The sequence below is a fragment of the Protopterus annectens genome, chromosome 10.part0 (genome assembly GCF_019279795.1).
Source record: "Protopterus annectens isolate FY-2018-M chromosome 10.part0, PAN1.0, whole genome shotgun sequence".
NCBI classification, from domain to species: Eukaryota; Metazoa; Chordata; order Ceratodontiformes; family Protopteridae; genus Protopterus; species Protopterus annectens.
In genome coordinates this window covers 597,416,799-597,439,376 of record NC_056744.1, presented here as the reverse complement: position 1 = coordinate 597,439,376, position 22,578 = coordinate 597,416,799, and the positions used below count along the sequence as shown (strand labels likewise).

At 40.9% G+C, this 22,578-nt stretch overlaps 1 protein-coding gene across 18 annotated transcripts in view; it reads left to right on the top strand.

Moving 5' to 3' along the window:
- PTPRF (protein tyrosine phosphatase receptor type F) overlaps nt 1–22,578 on the top strand; it is a 3,404,399-nt gene that overhangs the window by 2,818,088 nt on the left and 563,733 nt on the right. For 13 of the 18 annotated variants that reach the window (XM_044085436.1, XM_044085429.1, XM_044085435.1 and 10 more), the window contains 2 exons: nt 13,712–13,744; nt 14,915–15,012. In XM_044085436.1, coding sequence (XP_043941371.1) covers nt 13,712–13,744; nt 14,915–15,012 — 131 coding nt within the window. The remainder of the gene's footprint in view (nt 1–13,711; nt 13,745–14,914; nt 15,013–22,578) is intronic. The other 5 variants (XM_044085440.1, XM_044085438.1, XM_044085437.1 and 2 more) reach the window with 1 other exon arrangement.

Genomic DNA, 22,578 nt, shown 5'->3' with positions numbered 1-22,578 from the left:
CCCCTCCCCATTTCATCATCACCCCTTTCTGCTTTGACTTATAACCTTCTGCTTGTGTTAGGTATATGAGCCTTAATTCGATAGCTGTAAGTTTCCCTTCAAATCAGATAATCCTAAACCAACTTGATGTACAGGGAGAATTGATTTATCCCAGTTAACTCTTGCCCTCTTCCACTTCCAAATAAATCTCTTCTGCTCTTCATTAATTATCTTTTGGTTGATAAAAAAATATACCTGACCTGTATATAAAACTAAAGGGACTAGAAAGATTTTCACTGATTGTATTTTACTGGCCATAGCCATAATTTTTGTATTTTCTCGTTTACTCTCTTCTCACATATTCTTAGTAAAACAGAACCCTTTTTAATCCATTCACTCTCTTTAATTTCTCCAAATCTTTTGGGTTTCTAGTACCATGACGGGAATGGATCCCATTCCTAAGTCAAGGTACGATTAAAGTTAATGAAATTTGTATTGTTTCAATCTTTGATGTCAGCCAAAAGTGCTCTTCGCAGCACCAGCAATGTGCCCAATAATGACTCCTCCTGCAATTTGCATGGTGTAACATGTATTGGTAACATACCTAAATACAATTGTAGAATCTTTTTTATAAGACCCCTTGCTCCTACTACTATTGGAACTGTCTGGGTATCTTTCTTCCCCATTGCTATAATTTCTGCCTGTAGATCCTGATATTTTATGACTTTGTGTCTGTCTGTACGTAAGACACTGTAGTCACTGGTTGTGGCGATTTCAATGATCAATGCTACTTTTCTTTTCTTGGACCACTATGTCCGGTTTTCTAGCATCTGTCATTTGAACTGTTGATAATGGGTGATCCTATGTGATATAGATGTCATCATTTTGTATGATGCTTTGTGGGTTATGTTTCCCATGTTTTTCAGCCACTTCAGTACCATAATGTTTGCACAATCCCCAGTGCAACAGTCTTCCCACATTATTATGCCTTTCAGTATACAGTCCTTCTACCATTAGTATTTTGCAACCAGGAACGAGGTGTGCGACTTTTTCCAATTCGGTTTTACAAAACCTACATTTATCTGTTTCTCCCAAATGTTCAATGGACTTTGTAAACCATCATGTACATAGCCCACTGTCTTGGGCTGCCAGTATTAACCTTTCATCTCTTGATTTGAATTTGCCTCTCCTTAACCATTCCTGCATTCTTTCCTGATCAACATGAGGTTCTTTCAGAAGTTTTCTATACTTGCAACTGTATTTATGCTTTTTCCACATTTCTTGCCTTCTTATCTGGTCATTCACCGTAGTATTTATTTATTTATTAAGGTATAATGAGGGAAACATACAAGCAAGGAGTGGGTGTTGAGGAGATGGAAAGAGTACTTTGAGGGGTTGATGAATAAAGAGAATGAGAGGGAGAGAAGGTTGGATGATGTAGGGATAGTGAATCATGAAGTACAATGGATTAGCAAGGAGGAAGTAAGGATAGCTATGAAGACAATGAAGAATGGAAAGGCTGTTGGCCCAGATAACATACCTGTGGAAGCATGGAGGTGTTTAGGTGAAATGGCAGTGGAGTTTTTAACCAGATTGTTTAATGAAATCTTAGAAAGTGAGAGGATGCCTGAGGAATGGAGAAAAAGTGTTTTGGTACCAATTTTTAAGACTAAGGTTGATGTGCAGAGCTGTAGTAACTACAGAGGGATTAAATTGATCAGTCACAGCATGAAGTTATGGGAAAGAGTAGTTAAAGCTAGGTTAAGAAGGGACATGATGATTAGTGAACAGCAGTATGGTTTCATGCCGGGAAAGAGCACTACAGATGCGATGTTTGCTCTGAGAGTCTTGATGGAGAAGTACAGAGAATTTAAGAAGGAGTTGCATTGTGTTTTTGTAGACTTAGAGAAAGCATATGACAGGGTGCCTATGGAGGAGTTGTGGTATTGTATGAGGAAGTCAGGAGTGTCAGAGAAGTATGTAAGAGTGGTACAGGATATGTACGAGGGTAGTGTGACAGCGGTGAGGGCTGCAGTGTGAGTGATGGATGCGTTTAAGGTGGAGGTGGGGTTACATCAAGGATCAGCTCTGAGCCCTTTCTTATTTGCAATGGGGATGGACAGGTTGACAGATGAGATCAGAGTCCCCATGGACAATGATGTTTGCAGATGATATTGTGATCTGTAGTGAGAGTAGGGAACAGGTGGAGGAGACCCTGGAGAGATGGAGATATGCTCTAGAGGGAAGAGGAATGAAGGTCAGCAGGACTAAGACCGAATATATGTCTGTGAATGAGAGGGAGGATAGAAGAATGGTGAGGATGCAAGGAGTAGAGGTGGCGAAGGTGGATGAGTTTAAATACTTGGGGTCAGTAGTTCAGAGTAATGGTGAGTGTGGAAGTTAGGTGAAGAAGAGAGTACAGGTAGGATGGAGTGGGTGGAGAAAAGTGTCAGGAGTGATTTGTGACAGACGAGTACCTGTAAGAGTGAAAGGGAAGGTCTACAAGAGGGTAGTGAGACCAGCTATGTTATATGGGTTGGAGACGGTGGCATTGACAAAAAGGCAGGAGTTTGAGCTGGATGTGGCAGAGTTAAAGATGTTAAGATTTGCACTGGGTGTGACACGGGTGGACAGGATAAGGAATAAGTATATTAGAGGGTCAGCCCAGGTTGGAAGGTTTGGAGACAAAGCCAGAGAGGCAAGATTATGTTGGCTTGGACATGTGCTGAGGAGGGATGCTGAGTATATTGGGAAAAAGATGCTAAGGATGAAGCTACCAGGTAACAGGAAAAGAGGAAGGCCTAAGATAAGGTTTATGGATGTGGTGAGAGAGGGCATGCAGGTGGTTGGTGTGACAGAGCAAGATGCAGAGGACAGGAAGAAATGGAAACAGGTGATCCGCTGTGGCGACCCCTAACGGGAACATCTGAAAGAAGATGATGATTTGTTTGACATTTGTTGACCGGTTTAGTCCAACTGGGACAAAGCCCTTTTTCAGTGGAGACCCAGGGAGAAAAGCTGCACAGTAAAAACATACAATTAATTGACATTTAATAATCCAAAAGATTTACACAGACATAAGTAATAGCAAGTTTAACATACATAGCAATTTGAATATACATTTCAGCATGAGGAGGTACAGAGTAGAGAAACAAGAAACAATACAGCTAGACATTAACTTTTGAAAAGTTTATACAGAAAAAGTTAGACTGGCTGTGAGTAGATGAAGTTAGTCAAGTATGAATGGAATTTGTAAGAGTGGAGGATAGAAGCAGAGAGGAAAGATAGATGAGTAGCAGTGTTGTAATATAGATAAGGAGAAAGGTAGGGTTTCATAGAATTAGAAGCAAGGTAAGAGAATAGGATACCTTAGGGAGATGAGTCAACCAGGTGGAAGATAGCACAAACATAGTTTATTTTTCTTGAAGTGAATTTTTACTGCCTTTCTGGATTGGGATTTGTATCTAATGAATCGGATGTTGAGAGATAGTTTGTTCCATTTCTCAGCAGGGTAACAGATATATACAGGTTTTTTTCTTATGTTGGTCTTCGGCTTGAGAATAGTCAGGAGATGTTCAGAGCTTCACAGGGTTCTAACAGGGCTGTAGGGGGAGATGATTGATGAAATACTGGGGCAGAAAGTGGTTGGTATAGAATAGAATGAATTATTTGAAGCTGAGAAGAGGAGGTGATGAGGGAACTCTGACCAGTTCAGTTTTCTGAGTGCTAAACAGCGATGAGTGAAGTAAGGAAACTCAGCAGCAAATTTAGCTATCTTGTTGTAAGTGGACTGTAGTTTAGAAATAAGTGTGGATTGTAAGTTGGTGAGAATTTGAGAGCCATAGAGAAGTTTTGTTAATAGGTAGGCACGTGAAAGAGATCATTTAGCAGTACTAGAGAGAGGTTTTGTTCCTATAAAGAAGACCACGTTTTTGATGGGTTTTTTTAGTGTTACTTAGAACATCCAGGTCAAATTTTTGCTGGTCATCAGTAATGTCTCCTAGTAGTTTGGTGTGGCTTTCTGCTATGATGGGTGTGTTATTGTGGGAAGAGATTGTGAAAGATTTCAAATGGGACAAAGTTTTTGGTATGAAGAGTAAGAGTTTGGTCATCTTAGGATTTAAGATTAGAATGTTTAGGTTGAGCCAGTTTTCAACAGACAAGGAGGAGTGTTGAGTTTTAGTATGAAGTTCAGGGAGGGTATCAGCATTGGTGATGACTGTGGAAGCCATCCACATACTGGACAAGTGATGAATATTGGGTTAAGGAAGAGAAATGATTAGTAAACCTTTTAAAAAGCAGTGGTCCAAGAATTGACCCTTGGGGAACTCCCATCTGTATAGGGAGCTCAGGGCAGATAGAGCACCATTTGACAGATTGGAAACGGTTGCTAAGGTAGATAGGGTTACTAGAGAGAGGTCATCTAACAGAAGGGGGTGGGAGACCATATCAAATGTCTTTGAGAGGTCAAGAAAGAGACCGGGAACAAGTTTATTCTGGTCCCTGGCTTGTGAAATGGTATTTATGAAGGAGATGAGAGCAGTAGAGCTACTATGACCAGGGTGAAAACCATGTTTGGTAGAGGTGATTTGGTTCTCATTTGTAAGTTGGTATAAGATTTTTGTGTACACATTTCTCCAAGGTCTTGGATAGAGGTGATAGAATTCCTGTGGGCCTGTAGTTAGACAGTTCAGTAGAAGTGCCTCATTTATGGATGGGAAGGGTGTAGAACTTTTTCCATATGTCAGGGACCATAGCTTCAGTAATAGATCAATTGATGAGAATTGAGATGGGTAGTGTTAGGGAGTTGTCAGCTAGTTGGAGAAAGAGAGGAGGGAAACCATCAACAGAGGGAGAACAAGGTTTAAGCTTCAGGAGTAAATATTTTACATATGTAGTGGAAACAGTTTTTAAGCAGAAAGCAGAGGAATTATTAGAGGGAATAGACGAGAAAGGGGTGTGGTGGAGTAAGTGTGTGGAAGATTTATAAGTTTAGCAATAGAGTCTATGAAGTAGGAGTTGTAGTTAGGAGCAGTTTGGAGAGGAGTGAGAGAGGGGTTAGGCTGTGGAGTAGATGGGTTACCGGGATGAAGGTTTTGATTAATTGTATGCCAGAATTTCTTTGGGTTATGTAGGTGTGTTTTGGGGGGATTAGAGTAGTAGTTTCTCTGTAAGGTTGCGAAGGTGTCTGTATTATTGTAGGTAAAACAGCAGTTTGGTTTTAGACCAAATTTTCCAATTTTTATCCATTGAGCCATTAGGGAGCGAGTGGCGGGAGACAGCCAGGGGGTTATGGCAGATTTTATTCTAACATAACGTATAGGGGCAAGAGAATTGAGTATGTTATGAAATATATTATTAAATTCAGTGACAACTTCATTGAGTTGTGGTTGTCTGAGAAAGGAACAGTTGATAGCTGAGAGTTGACTATTAAGTTCATTAGAGTCAAAGTTTTTTTTGGATTATGGCAAGCTTTGATTGTATGGGGTTTAAGTGTGAAGTAAAATGAAGGACCTTAGTCGGACAGTGGTCACTGAGGGTGTCAGGAAGGGTTTTAGGGAAGTGATATTTATGGGAATGTGATACTAGTATCCAGTCAAGTATAGATGAATGGGTTGTAGATTTAGTGGTAAAAGTAAATATAGTTATGAGTTTGGTAAAACCATGTAAGTTGATGAAAGTGGAGGGAGATGCTAAGGTAAGAGTAGACCAGTTAATGTTAACATCTCCCATGATTATAGTCTCATTGTGGAGATCAGATGAGAAAGAGGAAAGAATACTTTCCAGTTTTGTGATGTCATCAGGTGGAATATAAATTACAGCAATGTTAAATGAGGTGTGGGCATTAATTTTACAGTTTGCCAAAAGAAGTTCAGCTGAAGAGTGTGGAGGGGAGGGGGACACTAGAATGGTAAGTGTTAGATTTATTGGTTTGATCTAGTCTTAAGATGTTCTAGCCAGTGGGAAGGATGCTTTTATTTGGAATGTGGGATTTAAGCCAAGTCTCAGAAAGGGCTTTGATGTTAGGAGAGTGTTGAGAGATCCAAGAATGGAATTCAGCATTTTTATTTACTAAGCTTCTCATGTTGATGGCATAGCAGGAGATGTGCTTAGGTGGAATATGAGAGAAGGAACTGATAGATTGTTTGGCGATACCATCAGAGCATGAAGGTGAACTAGGGCCAGGGTTGGTGTGTATGTCACCTGCAGGTAAAAGGGATAGGAAAGTGAAGGTTGATTGTGGCTTAGTGATTTATAGAAAAAAAGTATTTGACTTTTCCTTTAGGTTAAGTAGGTTTGAATGTCTTAAGTTTAGTTTTGGGGGTTAATGTTTTAGATGGTGTTGACTGGTGGTGTTAAGAAACAATGAGGGAGTTGAGAGAAAACTGGAGGATAGGTTGAGGTAGGTGAGAAGAAGTTAGGCTTAAGAAAAAAAGTATAAGAGGTGAGGTTATAGAGGATGGAGTGGAAGTAATTAGAAGTACAAGTGGTAGGAAGTGATGGGACATTGTGAAATGTAGGTTAGTGAGGTGGTAGAGAATATGTAATAGATGAAGTAAGGAAGTGAAAGGTTATAGAGTAAAAGGAAAAGTAGATCATGTAGAAGTGTGTAAGTGAGGGCGAGGCTAAAAAGAAGAGTTAAATTGGTGGTAAGTGTGGAGGAGAGTGGAGGGAGGAAGGGGACTGAGGGAGAAGGTCAAGAGGGGTCCCTTTAGGGGGTGTGGTAAGGAACCTACAGAATAAAGGACATATCAGGGGTGTGTGGGAATGGGGGTAGGGTAGAGGAGCAGAGTGAGCCTGAGCAAACTTTATTTTGTTTTTTGACACATTCAGTTGCTGCCTGATTTTTTATCTACTTCTGGTTTGATTTTCATTCCTGCTTGATGCAGATATGCATTTACTAGATTAAGCAGAGAATTCATCTTAGATTTATTCTCCTCATGTTTCAAAACTTTCACTACATTTGGGTCTCATGAGGTCAGCAGATGTGTGTGGAGTCCCATGATTGCAGGTATATACATGTAATCAATTTCAAGGAGGCCCATCCCTCTTTAGAACGGGGAATTTATAATCTTGGTGTGCACTGATTTTTATAAATCATTTGGTGAGCATGAAGCATTCTCCTTGTTTTCCTATCTAATCTATCCAACACTTTTTGGGGCCAGTCAGTCACTCACTCCAAAACTGTAAGTTAGGACAGGAAGAGCAAATTGGTTTATAGCTTGGATTTTTGTTCCTAGATTTCAGTGCTGTTTTCAGGATTAATATAAGTCTAAATTATTTCTTACTAAGTTTTATTCACATTTGCTCATGTTTTATTGTTGATCCTTCATCAATATTTATACACTCCTCCTTGCTCAGTTTCTTTTGTATCACATTCTTGTCCTAAACTGATGTTTTCTTGGTGCTGCAGTTTTCCTGCTTTAAAGGTTGCTTTTGCACACTTACCAATACCAAATGACATACTTATTTCATCTGAAAAAGTTTTGGCAACCTGCAGCTGTGCTTTCAGTTCCTCATCTGATGAGCTCTACAGTTTTAAATCATTGACTGAGAAGATAAGTCTTTACACTTTGTTGTTTTCTAGTAGCCAAATTATAGCTATGGCCTAAGCTAAGTAGACAGCTTAATGGGTTAATGGCAAGGCAGAACAGCAGCGGTGGCAGATAATCACCCTGGAATATCCCCCTTTGAATTTTTATCCCTGGGATAATAATCTGTCCTTTTTCATGGCTTAATTGCAAAGTGGTCTGCCACTATTTCATGGTCACTAATGTAGTTGATCAGTGTAGGGTGCATCTTATACATTTTTAAGCACTTTTTTATCAGGGAATGTGGGATACTATCAAATGCTTTTTTGTAGTCAATCCATGCTATACTTAGACTCCTCCCCTTTTTACGATTCTCCAGTATGACTTTATGTAACAACAAATGATCCTTTGTTCCGTATGACTTTCTTTTATTGCCCTTTTTGTTCTACTGCCATAATTAAGTTTTCTTTTAAATTACTATAAACTCTGTCAGCATCGATTCCCATGTATAGTTTATACGTCATCAGAAGGCAAGTTATTGGTCTATAATTTTTAGGGTAGCTTGCAGGTTCATTCTTAAGTAGGAGCATTGTTTTTCCTGTCGTTAGCCAGGTTGGAGTCTGTTCTCGGTGCGCATACAAGTAGTTCTTACTCATGGCTAAATCTTCATGCAAAGATGTTAATTCTTTCAGCCAAAAGTTAGGTACTGTATCTGGGCCTGGGGTTTTCCAATTAGAGGCTTTTCTTAATGTTTCAATCTCTCTGGCTGTTACTTCATCCGAATTCATATCCTGCACCTTTAAACTTATTATTCTTTTACCTAAATATACCATTTACCTAAATGATTCATCTTATGTTCCCATAGATATGTGTATTGCTGAACCAGTTCATATGCAGGTATATAGTTTACTGCTGTGGCCTTTGTTTTATTTTCATTTATTTTATATCCTGAGAAGACTTGAAATCTTTACTGGTTTTATCAAGTGTAAAACATTGTCAACTGTGAATTGAATAAAGCTAACATTTCTTGATTACTAGAATTAATTAGATATTCTGGTTCCAGGCAGTATGGTGGGATGCATTGGACCAAGCAGCTTGACTGTTTGCTGTCTTACTCTGTGGTGAGATTTGTGGTGTATTTGTGGCAGTTTGATCCTGTGGTTATAAGATGGAACTGAGGTGCAGCAGCTTGCAGTACTCCACCAGAGTCCCTCTGCCTTCTTGTCTGAAATGTATGCTTCACTGTATGGATGTTTAGGCAACCCCATGGTGTATTATATAGGGCGGGATGTTCTGTAGAGCTGGCAGCTTGCAGCTTTGCAAGCATGGCTGTTAGCTAAAGATTCCATTGTCCAAATTCTGTCTGTAGAAGGAAGAAATGAGTGCTGCAGGCTCTACTAGGACCAGTGGTAACAGAGCTCAGAACAGAAGAAAATTTGTGGGTTAAACAAGAAAAAAAAACAATAGTGCTTTTTTTTTTTTTTTTTTTTTTTTTTGCTGTGTACAACTGTACCACTGATGTGTGCTACTTTGATACACATTTCTCATACTTTTAGACTAATGCTTTACCAGCATTACTGCCAGTGAATGCTTTAGTTAGATATGTTATATACTTTTTTGCAGTGTTAGCTGTGTTTTTTATTTCAAGGAGAGTTCTCTTGTGCTGTAATCCTGTCAGGCCAATTTTAATATTTATTGTATAAAAGTATTACATTAACCATTTTAGACCTGTACTGTGCACTTCTATTTTTGATGTGGTGAAAATCATCCTTCTGCATTGTAAAAAGAGTTTAGTGAGTTACTGTTTGTTTTAATAGACTTAACTATTTAATGTTAAAATTCTAACTTGTTATTGTACCAACTAAATCAGACTTAAACTACTAACAGTTTTGTGAGTTGGCTGTCAAGTAACTTGCCAGTGCTGTATTAATGTGCTGTGTGTGTTTTTTTGAGATTTTCTTCTTTGGTCTTTACTGAAACTGGGATTTTCCAAATCATACCTTCCTGGTAAAATAAATGCAAAAAATAAATGAGAGTTATGTGACTGAAGCCACATTATTTGCTGTCTGCACTGGGCACAGTGTTGCTCCCTTAAGTATTAATTTGCACACCATGACTCATATGGTGTATGCATGGCTACACTCATATGTTTATTTCAGGCAACAAGGGCAGCACATTTGAGGATTTTGAAAGGCATAGAATGCACTGAATCTTAACTTTAGTAAGAGTAGCTTAATGTGGTGTAGGAGAGGGATTTAAATGAATTATGCTTTGCTACAGAAGATAGCATATCTTCCTACTCTTCTTTCGGCTGTTCCCCTTGGGGGTCACCACAGCAGATCTATTTCCATTTCTTCCTGTCCCCTGCATCTTGCTGTGTCACATAAACCACCTGCATGTCCCCTCTCACCACATCCATGAACCTTATCTTAGGCTTTCCACTTTTCCTCTTACCTGGCAGCTTCATCATTAGCATCCTTCTCCCAATATACCCAGCATCTCTCCACATCACATGTCCAAACCAATGCAGTCTTGCCCCTCTGGCTTTGTCTCCAAACTGTCCAACCTGAGCTGACCCTCTAATATACTGATTCCTAATCCTGTCCATCCTCTTCACACCCAATGCAAATCTTAACATGTTCAACTCTACTACTGCCAGTTCTGACTTCTGTCTTTTCGTCAATGCCAACATCTCCAACCCATATAACATAGCTGGTACACTACCTCTTATAGACCTTCCCTTTCACTCTTACTGGTACCCGTCTGTCACAAATCACTCCTGACACTCTTCTCCACCCACTCCACCCTACCTGTACTCTCTTCTTCACCTTTGTTCCACGCTCATCATTATGCTGAACTGTTGATCCCAAGTATTTAAACTCAGCCATCTTCGTCAGCTCTACTCCCTGCATCCTCACCATTCCTGTGTCCTCCCTCTCATTCACACACATGTATTCTGTGTTAGTCCTGCTGACCTTCATTCCTCTCCTCTGTAGAGCATATCTCCACCTGTCCAGGGTCTCCTCAACCTGTTCCCTACTCTCTCTACAGATCACAATGTCATCCGCAAACATCATAGTCCACAGGGACTCCTGTCTGATCTCATCTGTCAACCTGTCCATCACCAATGCAAATAAGAAAAGGCTCAGAGCTGATCCTTGATGTAATTCCACCTCCACCTTGAATGCATCCATCACTCCTACTGCAGATCTCACCACTGTCACACTACCTTCATACATGTGTTGTACCACTGTTACATATTTTCCTGCCACTCCCGACTTCCTCATACAATACCACAACTCTTTTCTAGGCATCCTGTCATGTGCTTTCTCTAAGTCCACAAAGACACAATGCAACTCCTGACTTTCTCTATACTTCTCCATCAACACCCTCAGAGCAAACATTGCATCTGTAGTGCCCTTTCATGGCATGAAACCATACTGCTTTGCATTAATCATCACCTCCTTTCTTAACCTAGCTTCCACTACTCTTTCCCATAACTTCATGATGCGATTGATCAATTTTATCACTCTGTAGTTACTACAGGTCTGCACATCACCCTTTTTCTTTAAAAATTGGTACCAGAACACTTCTCCACTCCTCAAGCATCCTCTCGCTTTCCAAGATTTCATTAAACAATTTGGTTAAAAACTCCACTGCCATCTCTCCTAAACAACTCCATGCTTCCACAGGTATGTCTTCTGGACCAACAACCTTTCCATTCTTCACCCTCTTCATAGTTGTTCTTACTTCCTCCTTGCTAATCCGTTGCACTTCCTGATTCACTCTTCCCACAGTATCCCTCCTTCTCTCTCTCATTGTTTTCATCAGCCCCTCAAAGTACCTGTTCTATCTGCTCAGCACACACTGTCCTTTATCAGCCTTACCTGCTGCACATCTTTCCCAGCTCAGTCTCTCTGTCTAGCCAGTTGGTACAGGTCCTTTTCTCCCTCCTTAGTGTCCAACCTTTCATAGAAGTCATCATGTGCCTCATGCATATCTATATAAATATGTATATATATATATATATATATATATATATATATGTATATATGTGTGTGTGTGTGTGTGTGTTTACTATCCAAATTGTGACAGACAAAACAAAAAATGTTCATTGCATCGAACCACAGCATTGAACACTAAACTAGGTCAGTATGTCGAACATCATGCCGATTGTTCGTATTTGGCATTGTTCGACATACTGTTTCCCCTACACCTCTCAAACTAGTAACACAAGTTCTAGTTGTCAGCAGTATGAATGTACTGCACAACACTGAACTACATGTTTTTACAGGGGGTCAAGCCCCCCTGCACCCCGCATTGGGGGCTGCACCCTCCACACCCAACTCCAAGATTGCGCTAAAGTGTGGAAAAGGGTAAATTTCCCGATCCCCACTGTACCAGGATCTGTAGTTCTAAGATCGGTCTCATATGTGCGAATCCACAGTGCATTTGCTGAACTGGGACTTGCACATTTGAAGGATCGGCAACATGGTAGTCACCCAACCGTAATTCAACATCCCATGCTACCAGTCAGTCATCGATGCTAAAATTTGTCTTTTAGCTGTTTTATTTGTTTATTTATTTATTTATTCTGCTGCTTGCCAGTTATCTATTTCTCTCTCGGCTATTTGGTCTGTTTGCTCCCCATCACTGAGGCAATGGCCAACAAACAGGGATGGTTTGAGATTTTCATGATTTTGCTCCTTAACCCCCCACCCTGCACATGCCCTATAATGCCTCAAGGTTTGGTGTACAGTGTGAGATTCCATAGGTAATATAACTCTTCAAGTTTTCACACACACACACATCCCGAAGCCAGGGCTCCCATGTGATTCCTGATCTCCAGGCATTCCACCTTTGGCATGTGGGCTTGGACATGCATCTCCACCTTGTTCCCTATATAAGAGGCAAAACTGCAAAGCCATGTCATTCCTCTCTCCTCCCATGGCCAGCTCCATATGTTGCCTGAGATGCTAATCAAACTTGACTCACCAGGGTTGTAGTCAGGGGTTTATTTTTAACAAAGCTGTCTGTAGTAGTTGTTTTAGCTAGGTGTTTTGTATACTGTCATTAAGTCAGTGATAGCTGTAAAAGTTGTGTTTGGGCATAGTAGAGGGGAATAAAAAGTGGTTCTGATATTGAATAAGTATATGCAAGGAAACCCTGACCTTATAGTTTGAAATTTAGTTTTGCAACTTCATTTACTGAGTTTTATGGTTGTTTTGTCATATATCCTTTGTCATCCACTGTAACTGCCTTCACCTGCATTATGTATCACACACACAGTGCTGTACCTAGGAAGTCTTTGTAGCAGGTGTTTGAATAAAGCTGGAATGTGTTCAGAAATGAGTGATCAGGTATTTTACTAAAAGATGCATTAGCACTACTGGAAGTTTGGTTCCATGTTATCTTTGTTTTTTTCTCATCCTTCCTTCCATTCCCTTCTGTTTTCCCAGTGCTTTTTGCCTCCTGTAGAATGAAATAGACTATCTGGTGTTGACCAACCAAAGCTAAGGAAGAACAGTTAAACTACTGTTTTATTTTGGGCATTGGTAAGAAAGAGGCTTGAAATGTCAATATCTTGAGTAATTTCTGTTGCCTGCACAAAATTGAGTTAAATGTGTAGCTGATAGCATTCACACAGGCCTCCCTTAAACAAGGGAGCATTGATGTAAAGTTGAATGTGAAAGATAAAACAGCTGAAATGAAACTGTTGCTAATGTGTAGCATTTTGAAGGGAATTGAAAGGTCAGCAATCCCCACTGTGGCCAACAGAAATGAGCCTAGTTAATTAAAAAAGATGCTGATATTAATATAGGCACTCTTTGAAAAAAGATCAAAAAGAAAGCAAGAAAGGGCAGTTATGAGATTCAGATAAATGTGTTGCCTCTGTCACTGTGATGTTGCTGGAATATTACCAGCTTCTTGATGAATTTGTTTACAGGTGGATATAGTAATGGCACTGCTTTGGTCTCCTTTATTGACCACGTGCTTTCCTTTGGGATTGATTCTGTAAGCCAGAAGTGTATCTAATGCAGTTAAAGCAAAAAAAAAAAATGTCTGGCTTTGCTCTATCTGCCCTGTCACTTATCTGTCTTTTAGAGCTATCCATTTCTGAATTTCCAGTTCTGTCTCAAATGTCTGATATATATTTTTTCTTATTTTTTTTTAATTCTTGCCCCATTTATTTTTTGCAGGTTCCAGTGCCCCCAGTTGCCCGAACATTTCAAGTTAGTTTTATAATCCTTTTCTGTCTCACTGTTTTTCTCTATCCTTTTCTCTGTCAGTCTATCCTGTCTCTCTGTCTTCATAATTTGTGTAATTGTGTCATGAAGTTCATTCTCACTAGCATAAGAAGCAGAAAACTCACCTTGTCATATGATTAACGGGCCAGGCTCACCCCGCAGGCTGGGTCTCAGAACTGTACCCTAGTACAGTGCTTAATCAGAAAAGTAGCACTTATCGCTAGCTCAGCTACCTTTGTACAAGTTTTACAAGTATGTTGTTAGAGACTTTGTTTTTCAAAGAGGTGCCGCTCATTGTTGTGGAGACCACTTAACTGCTGAGGCTTTGCCAGTGGATTGCAAATTCATTGCAGCCAAACTGTCTCCCCTCCCTCCACATAGTTTAATTTGTACCAGAGATCTTTGAGTCAATCTTTGATAATGCATCTTTGGGAGGGATACTGATGAAAGGATGAGAATTGATTTGATAGTGGATTGTAATAGATAAATATCAGCCTTCCAGTCATGAGTGGCCCTAGGCTTGGCAGGTTGAGTGCACATTCAATTAAAATGTTGTTAGGAGATCCAAAAATATTTCTTTCTGTTTATACTGAGAAATCATTTTAAAAATTAGTGATAAGCTAGTAGAATGCATCAGGATTTTTTATCAGATTAAAATTTGATTCAGATAGCTGCAGTAAATAATATTTTATGACCAACAGCTGTAATTATACATTTTTGTGATAATCTCTGAGGTTCCAGCCTGTGTCCCCAGCCCAAAACACAATTTTTTTTTTATTTTTCTGTATTAACATCATCTCCATCTTTTCTAATGCACCAAGTGCTTTCTTTTTGTTTCTGCCACTAGCCTTAAAAGTTATGTAGTGTCATTGTCTGCAGCAACTGGGCTGCTCGACGACAGTTCCTGTAATAACGGAGCATGCTCATTCTGACCACAAACATTTCACATTCAGTATGGATGATTAACAACAGACAGTACAGCATGCTGTGGTTTACTACAGAAGTATCTTTTGTCAGTTTCTACATGCATTGCTACCCAGTGCTTTTCTTTGTTTGCACCCTTTTAGTCATGACATAATCTCATGTAGTTTAATGAAGTTTGGCATCAATTGTACTACTGTGTGCCTTACAGAGTTCTCTTTTTGGATTCATCAGGTATGCGAGAACATCCTCCAATTTCCACTGCAGATCTTGCTGACCATATTGAAAGACTGAAGGCCAATGATGGGTTAAAGTTCTCACAGGAATATGAGGTGAGTCTATAGTAAGGATCTTTTATTAAAAACAGTCATGTTCTGGCTTCCTCTTATCAAGTCACAGTTGAGCCCATTTAGGCAGCTTTTCAAGTAATTTGCATTTGTTGTTAACTTTCAGATTACATGACTGCATAAAGTGAGGAACTAGAACAATTCTGTTTGTAGTCAGGACTGATGTGGAGCTAAGGAATGTTCGTCCAATTATTTTGTGTTAATGAGTGCTGTAATAACGACATAAAATATCCCATTCTGCAGTAGCATGGCGAAAAAGTGTTAGGGTGTACTTCTGGTTGATCCTAATTACACTTTAGTGCATACCAAGTGCATACTGACAATTTATTAAGTGTAGCATTTTTGGTCTAAACTAATGCGATACGACTCCTTTTTTGGTAGAAAACTGTAGCTACAAATGTACGTTGTCTACTACAATTTAAACAAAGGAAATAGACATTTTTTTTTACTCCTCAGCTCTAATGAAAAGCATTTTCTTTCTGTTTTGGAGTGGCACAAAATTGGGGAATGGGGACTGGGTGCAAAAGCAACTAGCTACACCTCTGCCATTTCCTTCTGGAAGGCAGGTTATCTGCAGTGAATTTAAAAGCGTCAGTAGTACTGTACTTGATGTGTATGACAGGAAAAAAAGTTTCGCTGGCAATTAAGCTGGAAGGCACCTTTATAGAAGTGGGCAAGCACAGCTTTTTATGTATCATCTGTTTTACTGTGCCACCACAGTCTATTGAGCGTGTGTGTGTCTGTGAGAGAGAGAGCATGTAGGACCTTGTCACTGTGAGACTGCCTGTTTCACATAATCCTTATGTTTTCTGTGATTTATTCCATAATCTGCTAACATCTCTCAGCTAGTAACTAAATTTTGAAGTTGTTCATGTCAAGGCCACAGTATAAGTACTTCAGATACTACAACTAGTGAGTTGTAATCAGCATTCAGCAGTCATCTGTGGTGCTAGTGGAAGTGTCAGTTATCTGTGGTCATACTGTTCATTGTCATCACCTTTGCTGCAGTACGTTTACCTGAATAACAGTGTGTGTCAGGTCTCTGAGTGCTTCAGGGATATGGGTAATAATGCTAAACCAAAATGTGGAATGAAACTAGCTTATGTGTGATTTTCAGACGTTCTGCATAAGCTCTCTTAAAGGAAAAGGAGTGAATAAGAAAGAAACTAGTTTTGTGAACCACAATTTATCTGTTTCCCTAAAGAAAAGCTTATGCAAATCTCTGTCTTGTGCAATTTATACGAGTTCATTCTGGTTGGATGTGGTACCCTTTTCCCCATGTATTGGGGATTATTCCAGGAAGCATTGCCTTGATAGCTTTTCTGCAGTAAAGGGAGCAAGATGAAAGCTGAATGCCCACAACACATGAAGACAAAACATCTGATGTGTTGTCCTATCTCACCTTTATTCTTACTAGGTTGGGTTCAGATCCGATCCTTGGGTCCGACTCTGCCTTGTACATAAGCTCGTGGTTAAACTCTATCCCATCATGCACTAGGAGAGCACCCCAGATCTTGTTTGCTGCTAAACAAGATCGGGTGCTCTTCTTACTGGCTCTGGCTAAGTAGACTTTTCTTCTTTATATTTGAAAGAAATGTTGTTTTCTTATTGGGTATTTCAGCTTAATAACTTAAGTGAAGTGTTTGTGTTTCCACTATTTCTGTGGTTAAACTGCTGCTGGTTGTCATTTTTCTCATTAGGCCTTTTCTCCCTATCCCGTCTTTGAATTTTAAATACCTTCCCCTCCCTTTTTTCTAACTCTTCCGGGCATAGCCTGTTTAAGTTAGAGGGCTGTGCCATCTTTTCCCGTTCTGTTAGACTTGTTTTAGCTTAGAAATTGTTATTGTTTAAAAATAATTGTTATTTAAAAATAATTTAAATATATATATATATATATATATATATTTAAATTATATATATATATATATATATATATATATATATATATATATATATATATATATATGTATATGTCTGTGTGTGTATGTAATACTATATGTTGTGATTGTTGGCTGCTTTTTTGTAGGTTCATAGGTTAGTACTAGGCTAACTGCCCTTGCAAGCCATTTTAGGCCTAGCCAATTATCCCCTGTGAGATTCAAACCCTGTACCTTGTGTTTGCAAGGCAAACACCATAACCATTAGGCCACCCTCCCAACCATTTTTCTTTCTTGTTGTTGATTGGTGGTTACAATGTTTTCCAAGGATTCTAAACCCTCTGGGTTTAAAAAAATGTGAGCAATGTGGACAAAAAATGTCCCTTACTGATAGACATACCATTTGTGTGTACTGTTTGGGGGCTGTCCCATCTCCAAGAGTCCTGTTCGATTTGTCATTGTTTTAGTCACAGGGCTCTGTTGGAGAGAAAGAACAAGTTAATTCTAAGAGGCCTGTTGAAAACCCCCTTCTCTAAAGCAATACAAGAAGGTCTGAGATCTTCTAAGTCTAGACAGTCTCCTTCTTCTAAGTCAGATAAGTCTGGGAAGAGGTCTTCATCTTCCAGTGCTCCTTTGGAGCCGTCTAAAAAGGTGTCCAAAGTTTCCTCTCCGGCTCCTAAGGCTGTGTGATCCGAGAGGCCTACTACTTTGGCTCCATCAGTTTCGGTGCCGGTGGAGTTTCAGTTGTGGAGCCGGTCCCCTGAATTGGAACCGGTATCCCCCACTCTCGGCTCACCATTGCTCCAGCCGTCAAAAACACCTGCCCCCTTGACTCGGTCTTCCAGGAGCCTGTCCGACGACATGGATCATGTGGTGCAGAGGCTGTTATAACTACACTGGCACTCGCCAAGCTGTTATTGGATCCACCCCCGACAGCTTTGGATCTGACCGAATCCTATGATCTGACCTTGGAGCCGGATTGTCCGGAGCTGACCTTGGTGGAACCATCGGAACTGAGACCTATCACAGGATCTTCAGATCCGAACATTGCTTTGACATATTCAGTTCCGTTGGAACTCCAGAATTCTAGGACCTGACTCTCTCCAGTCGGGTCCGGGGAGGGGAGTCGGATCAGACAGTTATCGGATCCAATCTTGCCTCTTGGGGCATTAGCTCTGGTGAGCTTGGCTCCGTACCTCAGCCTCGGAGCCATCCTCCTTGGTCTCGGGCATTCCCTCCGGTTCTTCTGAGCTGTGGGTTTCCTCGAATCAGGGGCGGGGGGCTTTTGAGGTGATGAGGAGAGTGCTCACTCTACTGGCAGCTCCACTCTCATCTCTGGAGATTCTTCCCCCAAAGGCACTGTTTGCCTCTTTACCCTTGTATCCACAGGGACGCAGAGATCCTAGGCCTCAGGATGCCCCACTGGGTGCACACCACTCTTCTGAAACCTCTCCAGAATACCCCTCTGAAGAGGTCCCTAGGAAGAGGTTATGCAAGAGGGAGCATTTAGACTCCCCAGAGGAGTCCGTCAGTTCAGATATGGACCTCAGTGAAGCTGAAGGGTCCCCACGATCGCCTCCTGATGATGTCTCCTTTGGAGACATCTTAGAAATATTAGAGAGGAGGCTGTAAGTCCACCAACCCTTCAGCAGAGGAGTCTGTGTACCTGAAGGCTTTTGGCTCTCACCCCTCCTCCACTTGGGTGTCTCTGCCTTTCGACGAACTTATGGATTTAGTTTCTCAAAAGGCATGATAGTCTCCAGATTCTGTTGAACCTGTTTCTTGGAGGCCAAATAAATTCATTATCTCTCCTTCAGAAAAAGATTTTCTAACTAAGGGAGTCCCACTAGATGCTATGATGGTGGCGGCAGCCACCAAGAAGGAATTCTGAGACATCTTCTGTCCATCCACTAAACAAGGAGTCTTGCAGGATGGACAGATATGGAAAGCACATTTTTTCTTCAGCGACATTTGCTCTTTGGTCGCTGAATTACCGGACTCATTTTACCAGATTACTGAGAGATCTCCTGAAATAGCTAGGAGATACCCTTCAAGATTCAGAAGTTGAAGGAGTGTCAGAGAAAGTTTCCTCTCCACCTTAAATTCAGTGGTCATCTCCTGCATGAGACTGATTCCTTATGCAGCGGATGGAGCGAGAAGAGCAGCAGGTTCAGAGATTTCCCTAAGGAGACATTCCTGGATGCGCTTGTGTGATTTTGTGGAGCCCTTTAAATCTTCCTTTGTGAATGCTCCATTCAATGGCTTGTCCCTGTTTGGGTCTAAAGTTAAGGACATGGTAACCAGGTGTGAACAAGAAGGAAAGTCTCTCTCTGCCATAGGAGTCCATTTTTCTCTACCTACCAGACCTTGTCCCAAAGGTCAGAAAGATAGTGGGAAAATGTAGTTTTGAAATCCCAGAGGGCTTTCCTGGACACACGTGATGATTCTTCCCCCAGGGGCAGAGGAGGAAGCGGTAATGGAAGACACTGACCACGCGGCAGAGGGAGTCTGCAGAATCAGGGCGACAGAGAATCCTTCTTTGGTAAGCCCTTTCAGCACTCCTGATGGGAGGCCTGCCTGTCTATCTCTGGAGGCAGACTGGGGCCACTTATCTTTGTACCCAAAAGCCTGGCTGACAATAACAAAAGACGAATGGGTACAAAGCATCATATCCAGAGGTTACACCATACCCTTATCCTTCTCCCTCCAAAACATAAAAAATATCCTGGACGTTCCACCCAGTCAAAGAGAACAGGCAACTCTAGAAATTCAAAAGTTGCTAGACAAAAGAGTCATCCAAACAGTCCCTGCAAACCAAATAGAATCTGGAACTTACTCAAGGTTCTTTTTAGTTACAAAGAAAATAAGGGACTGGAGACCAATTCTGGATCTCAGCAACTTAAACAAATCTGTAAGAAAGTCAGAGTTCCGGATGGTGACACTGCACTCACTACTCCCGTTTCTGGGCCAAGACAATTAGATGTGCTCGATAGACCTCCAGGATGCATACGATCTCATAAAAATGGGCAAGCGATCCAGGAAACACCTGCGACTTCGGCTGAGATCCAGCCACTACCAGTTACGGGCTCTTCCTTTTGGCCTCACTACAGCCTCCAGAGTGTTCAAGTGTATGGCAGTAGTCGCGGCTCACTTGATATGCCTAGGATTCAGAGTGTTTCCATACTTAGATGATTGGCTCTTAACCTCCACCACCGAGCATCTACTAACAAAAGCAAGAAACAACATCTTGCAGCTCTGCTCTCACCTAGGGATCAAAATAAACCACGAAAAACCTGCCTTGCTGCCATCTCAGCATATAGTTTTTATAAGAGCAGAACTATATACACCAAAAATGATGGCCAAACTTCCTCCGGAATGGGTACGAGTTCTTCAACATCAGGTCTTGAATCTCCTTTCCAAGAAAAAAGTGCAAGAAAAGACCATCCTAAGAGTTTTGGGGACCATGGTAGCAGCAATAACCTTGAATCCCTTAGCACATCTACGCATAAGAATCCTCCAGTGGCTACTGTCCACTCAGTGGTCGATGCAAGAACTGCCCATGTCCCACAAAATATTGCTAATGGAGTCTTGCAAAAAAGATCTTCATCGGTGGCTTTACTCCACTCATGTTCATAGGTGTGTACTAGGCTAATGGCCCTGGGGCCTTTACAAGCCTAGCCCATAGAAGTGCCCTGGTATTGTGCCGCCGATCATTAGTTCCCAGTGACATTAGGTTGACCCTTTGTACTTCACCAACCATTAGCTACAGTGACCATGGATGCTTCCCAGATTGGGGGGGCATTATCTGGGAAGGACAGTCCAAGGCACTTGACAGGATCTCTAGGCCCATTTACACATCATTGTCCTAGAGATGAGAGTGGTGCTTTTAGCGTTGCAGGCATTCCAGGACTGTCTTCCGCTGGGAGCTATTGAGATACAGACAGACAACATGGCAGTTGTATGGTAAATTAACAAACAAGGAGGAACCAGATCTTACCCCCCTTTGTTGGGAGGCCCTGACAGTATGGCACTGGGCAACCTCCTCCCAACACTTTCTGATAGAAACTCACATCCTGGGGAAATCCAGCGTGATTGCAGACAGACTCAGCAGAGCTATTCTTATGTCTCACGAGTGGTCCCTAAAACTGGAAGTGGTGGAAACGATTTTCTGCATATGGGCCACCCTTGCTGCGACCTTGTTGCCACATCCAGGAACACAAAATGCAGCAGCTACTTTGCCCTAATCGCCCCCTGTGGGGGAGTCACCAAGGGCTGCACTTGTCCACCTTTACTCCTTTCCTCCCTTTCCATTGATACCCAAAGTTCTTCAGAAAGCCAATTACTTGGGAAGGAACTTGATACTCATTGCCCCATACTGGCCGCATCAAATCTGGTTCCCCTTCCTGTAGTCTCATCTCCAAGTGGAGCCTTGGATTCTGGACCCAGTTCCGGACCTTCTGACTCATGCATCAGGGACGTTCCGTCCCTCCCTTCAAACTCTCAAGTTGACAGCTTGGCTGCTCCAATTACAACCATAGCCAGGCTCCCTAACCCTTCTTCAGTAAAACATATCCTAATTTCTTCTCATAAGGCTTCAACAAGGAAGATATATAGAAACAAATGGAAAAGATTTCCTTTATGAGCTTCAAATAATCATATTGATCCTTTTTCTGCCCCCGTGGTTTCCATTCTAGAATTCTTTGCAAAACTGTTTAATGAAGGCGCAGCCGCAGCTACTATTCGAGTTCACTTAGCAGCAATATCTGATTTCCATTTAGGTTAATCAGGCCTCAATATTATGTCCCACAGACTATGCAAAGCCTTTTTTAAAGGTACTTTTTTTATTAAGACCACCTATTAAAGACAATCCTGCACCATGGGACTTGAATTTTGTTTTATTCCATTTGATTTTTTCCCCATTTGAGCCAGCATCATCCTGCAATCTCAAATTTTTGACTTAGAAAACTATTATTTTGATAGCTATTACTTCTGCTAGAAGGGTGTCAGAGCTGCAAACCTTGTCAGTAAAGCCCTCCGACATGCTTTTCCACAGAGACGGAGTATCCTTATGAACAAACCCTTCCTTTTTACCCAAAGTATATTCAGAATCTAATCTGAACTAATCCATAGAGCTAACAGTATTTTTCCCTAACTATAAGAATAACGCAAAATACATGTTGCACCAACTGGATATACATAGACAATTACACTTCTACTTACATAGGACAAAGGACTTCAGAAAATCTGTCCAACTATTTGTATCCTTTTCAGATTCAAAGAAAGGTGCCCCAGTTTCTAAAGTAACACTTTCAAAATGGCTCTCAGATTGTATAACCTTCGTTTAGGCTTGCAACAGTAGAAGGACGCTAACCCTATTGAAACATTATTTGAAACCCTGCTTTGAAGTACACCTCGGTAAACAGACCTGCTAAAGTTATAATCTGTAATTATGCTGTATTTGTACCATATCTTATGCTGACCTGGGTCTAAAGCACCATCAGGAAGCCCTAAATATTAAACCCATCTCCTTTATGTTCTAAAACTTAAAGCATAACAGAAAAGTGTTCCCAACCTCCAAAATAGTGAATTAAATATCTTAAAAAGCATAAGATACTACACAAAGCCGTACTATATTCCCTGGTTTACTTGCCTTGTATTTGCAGGCACTAAGATC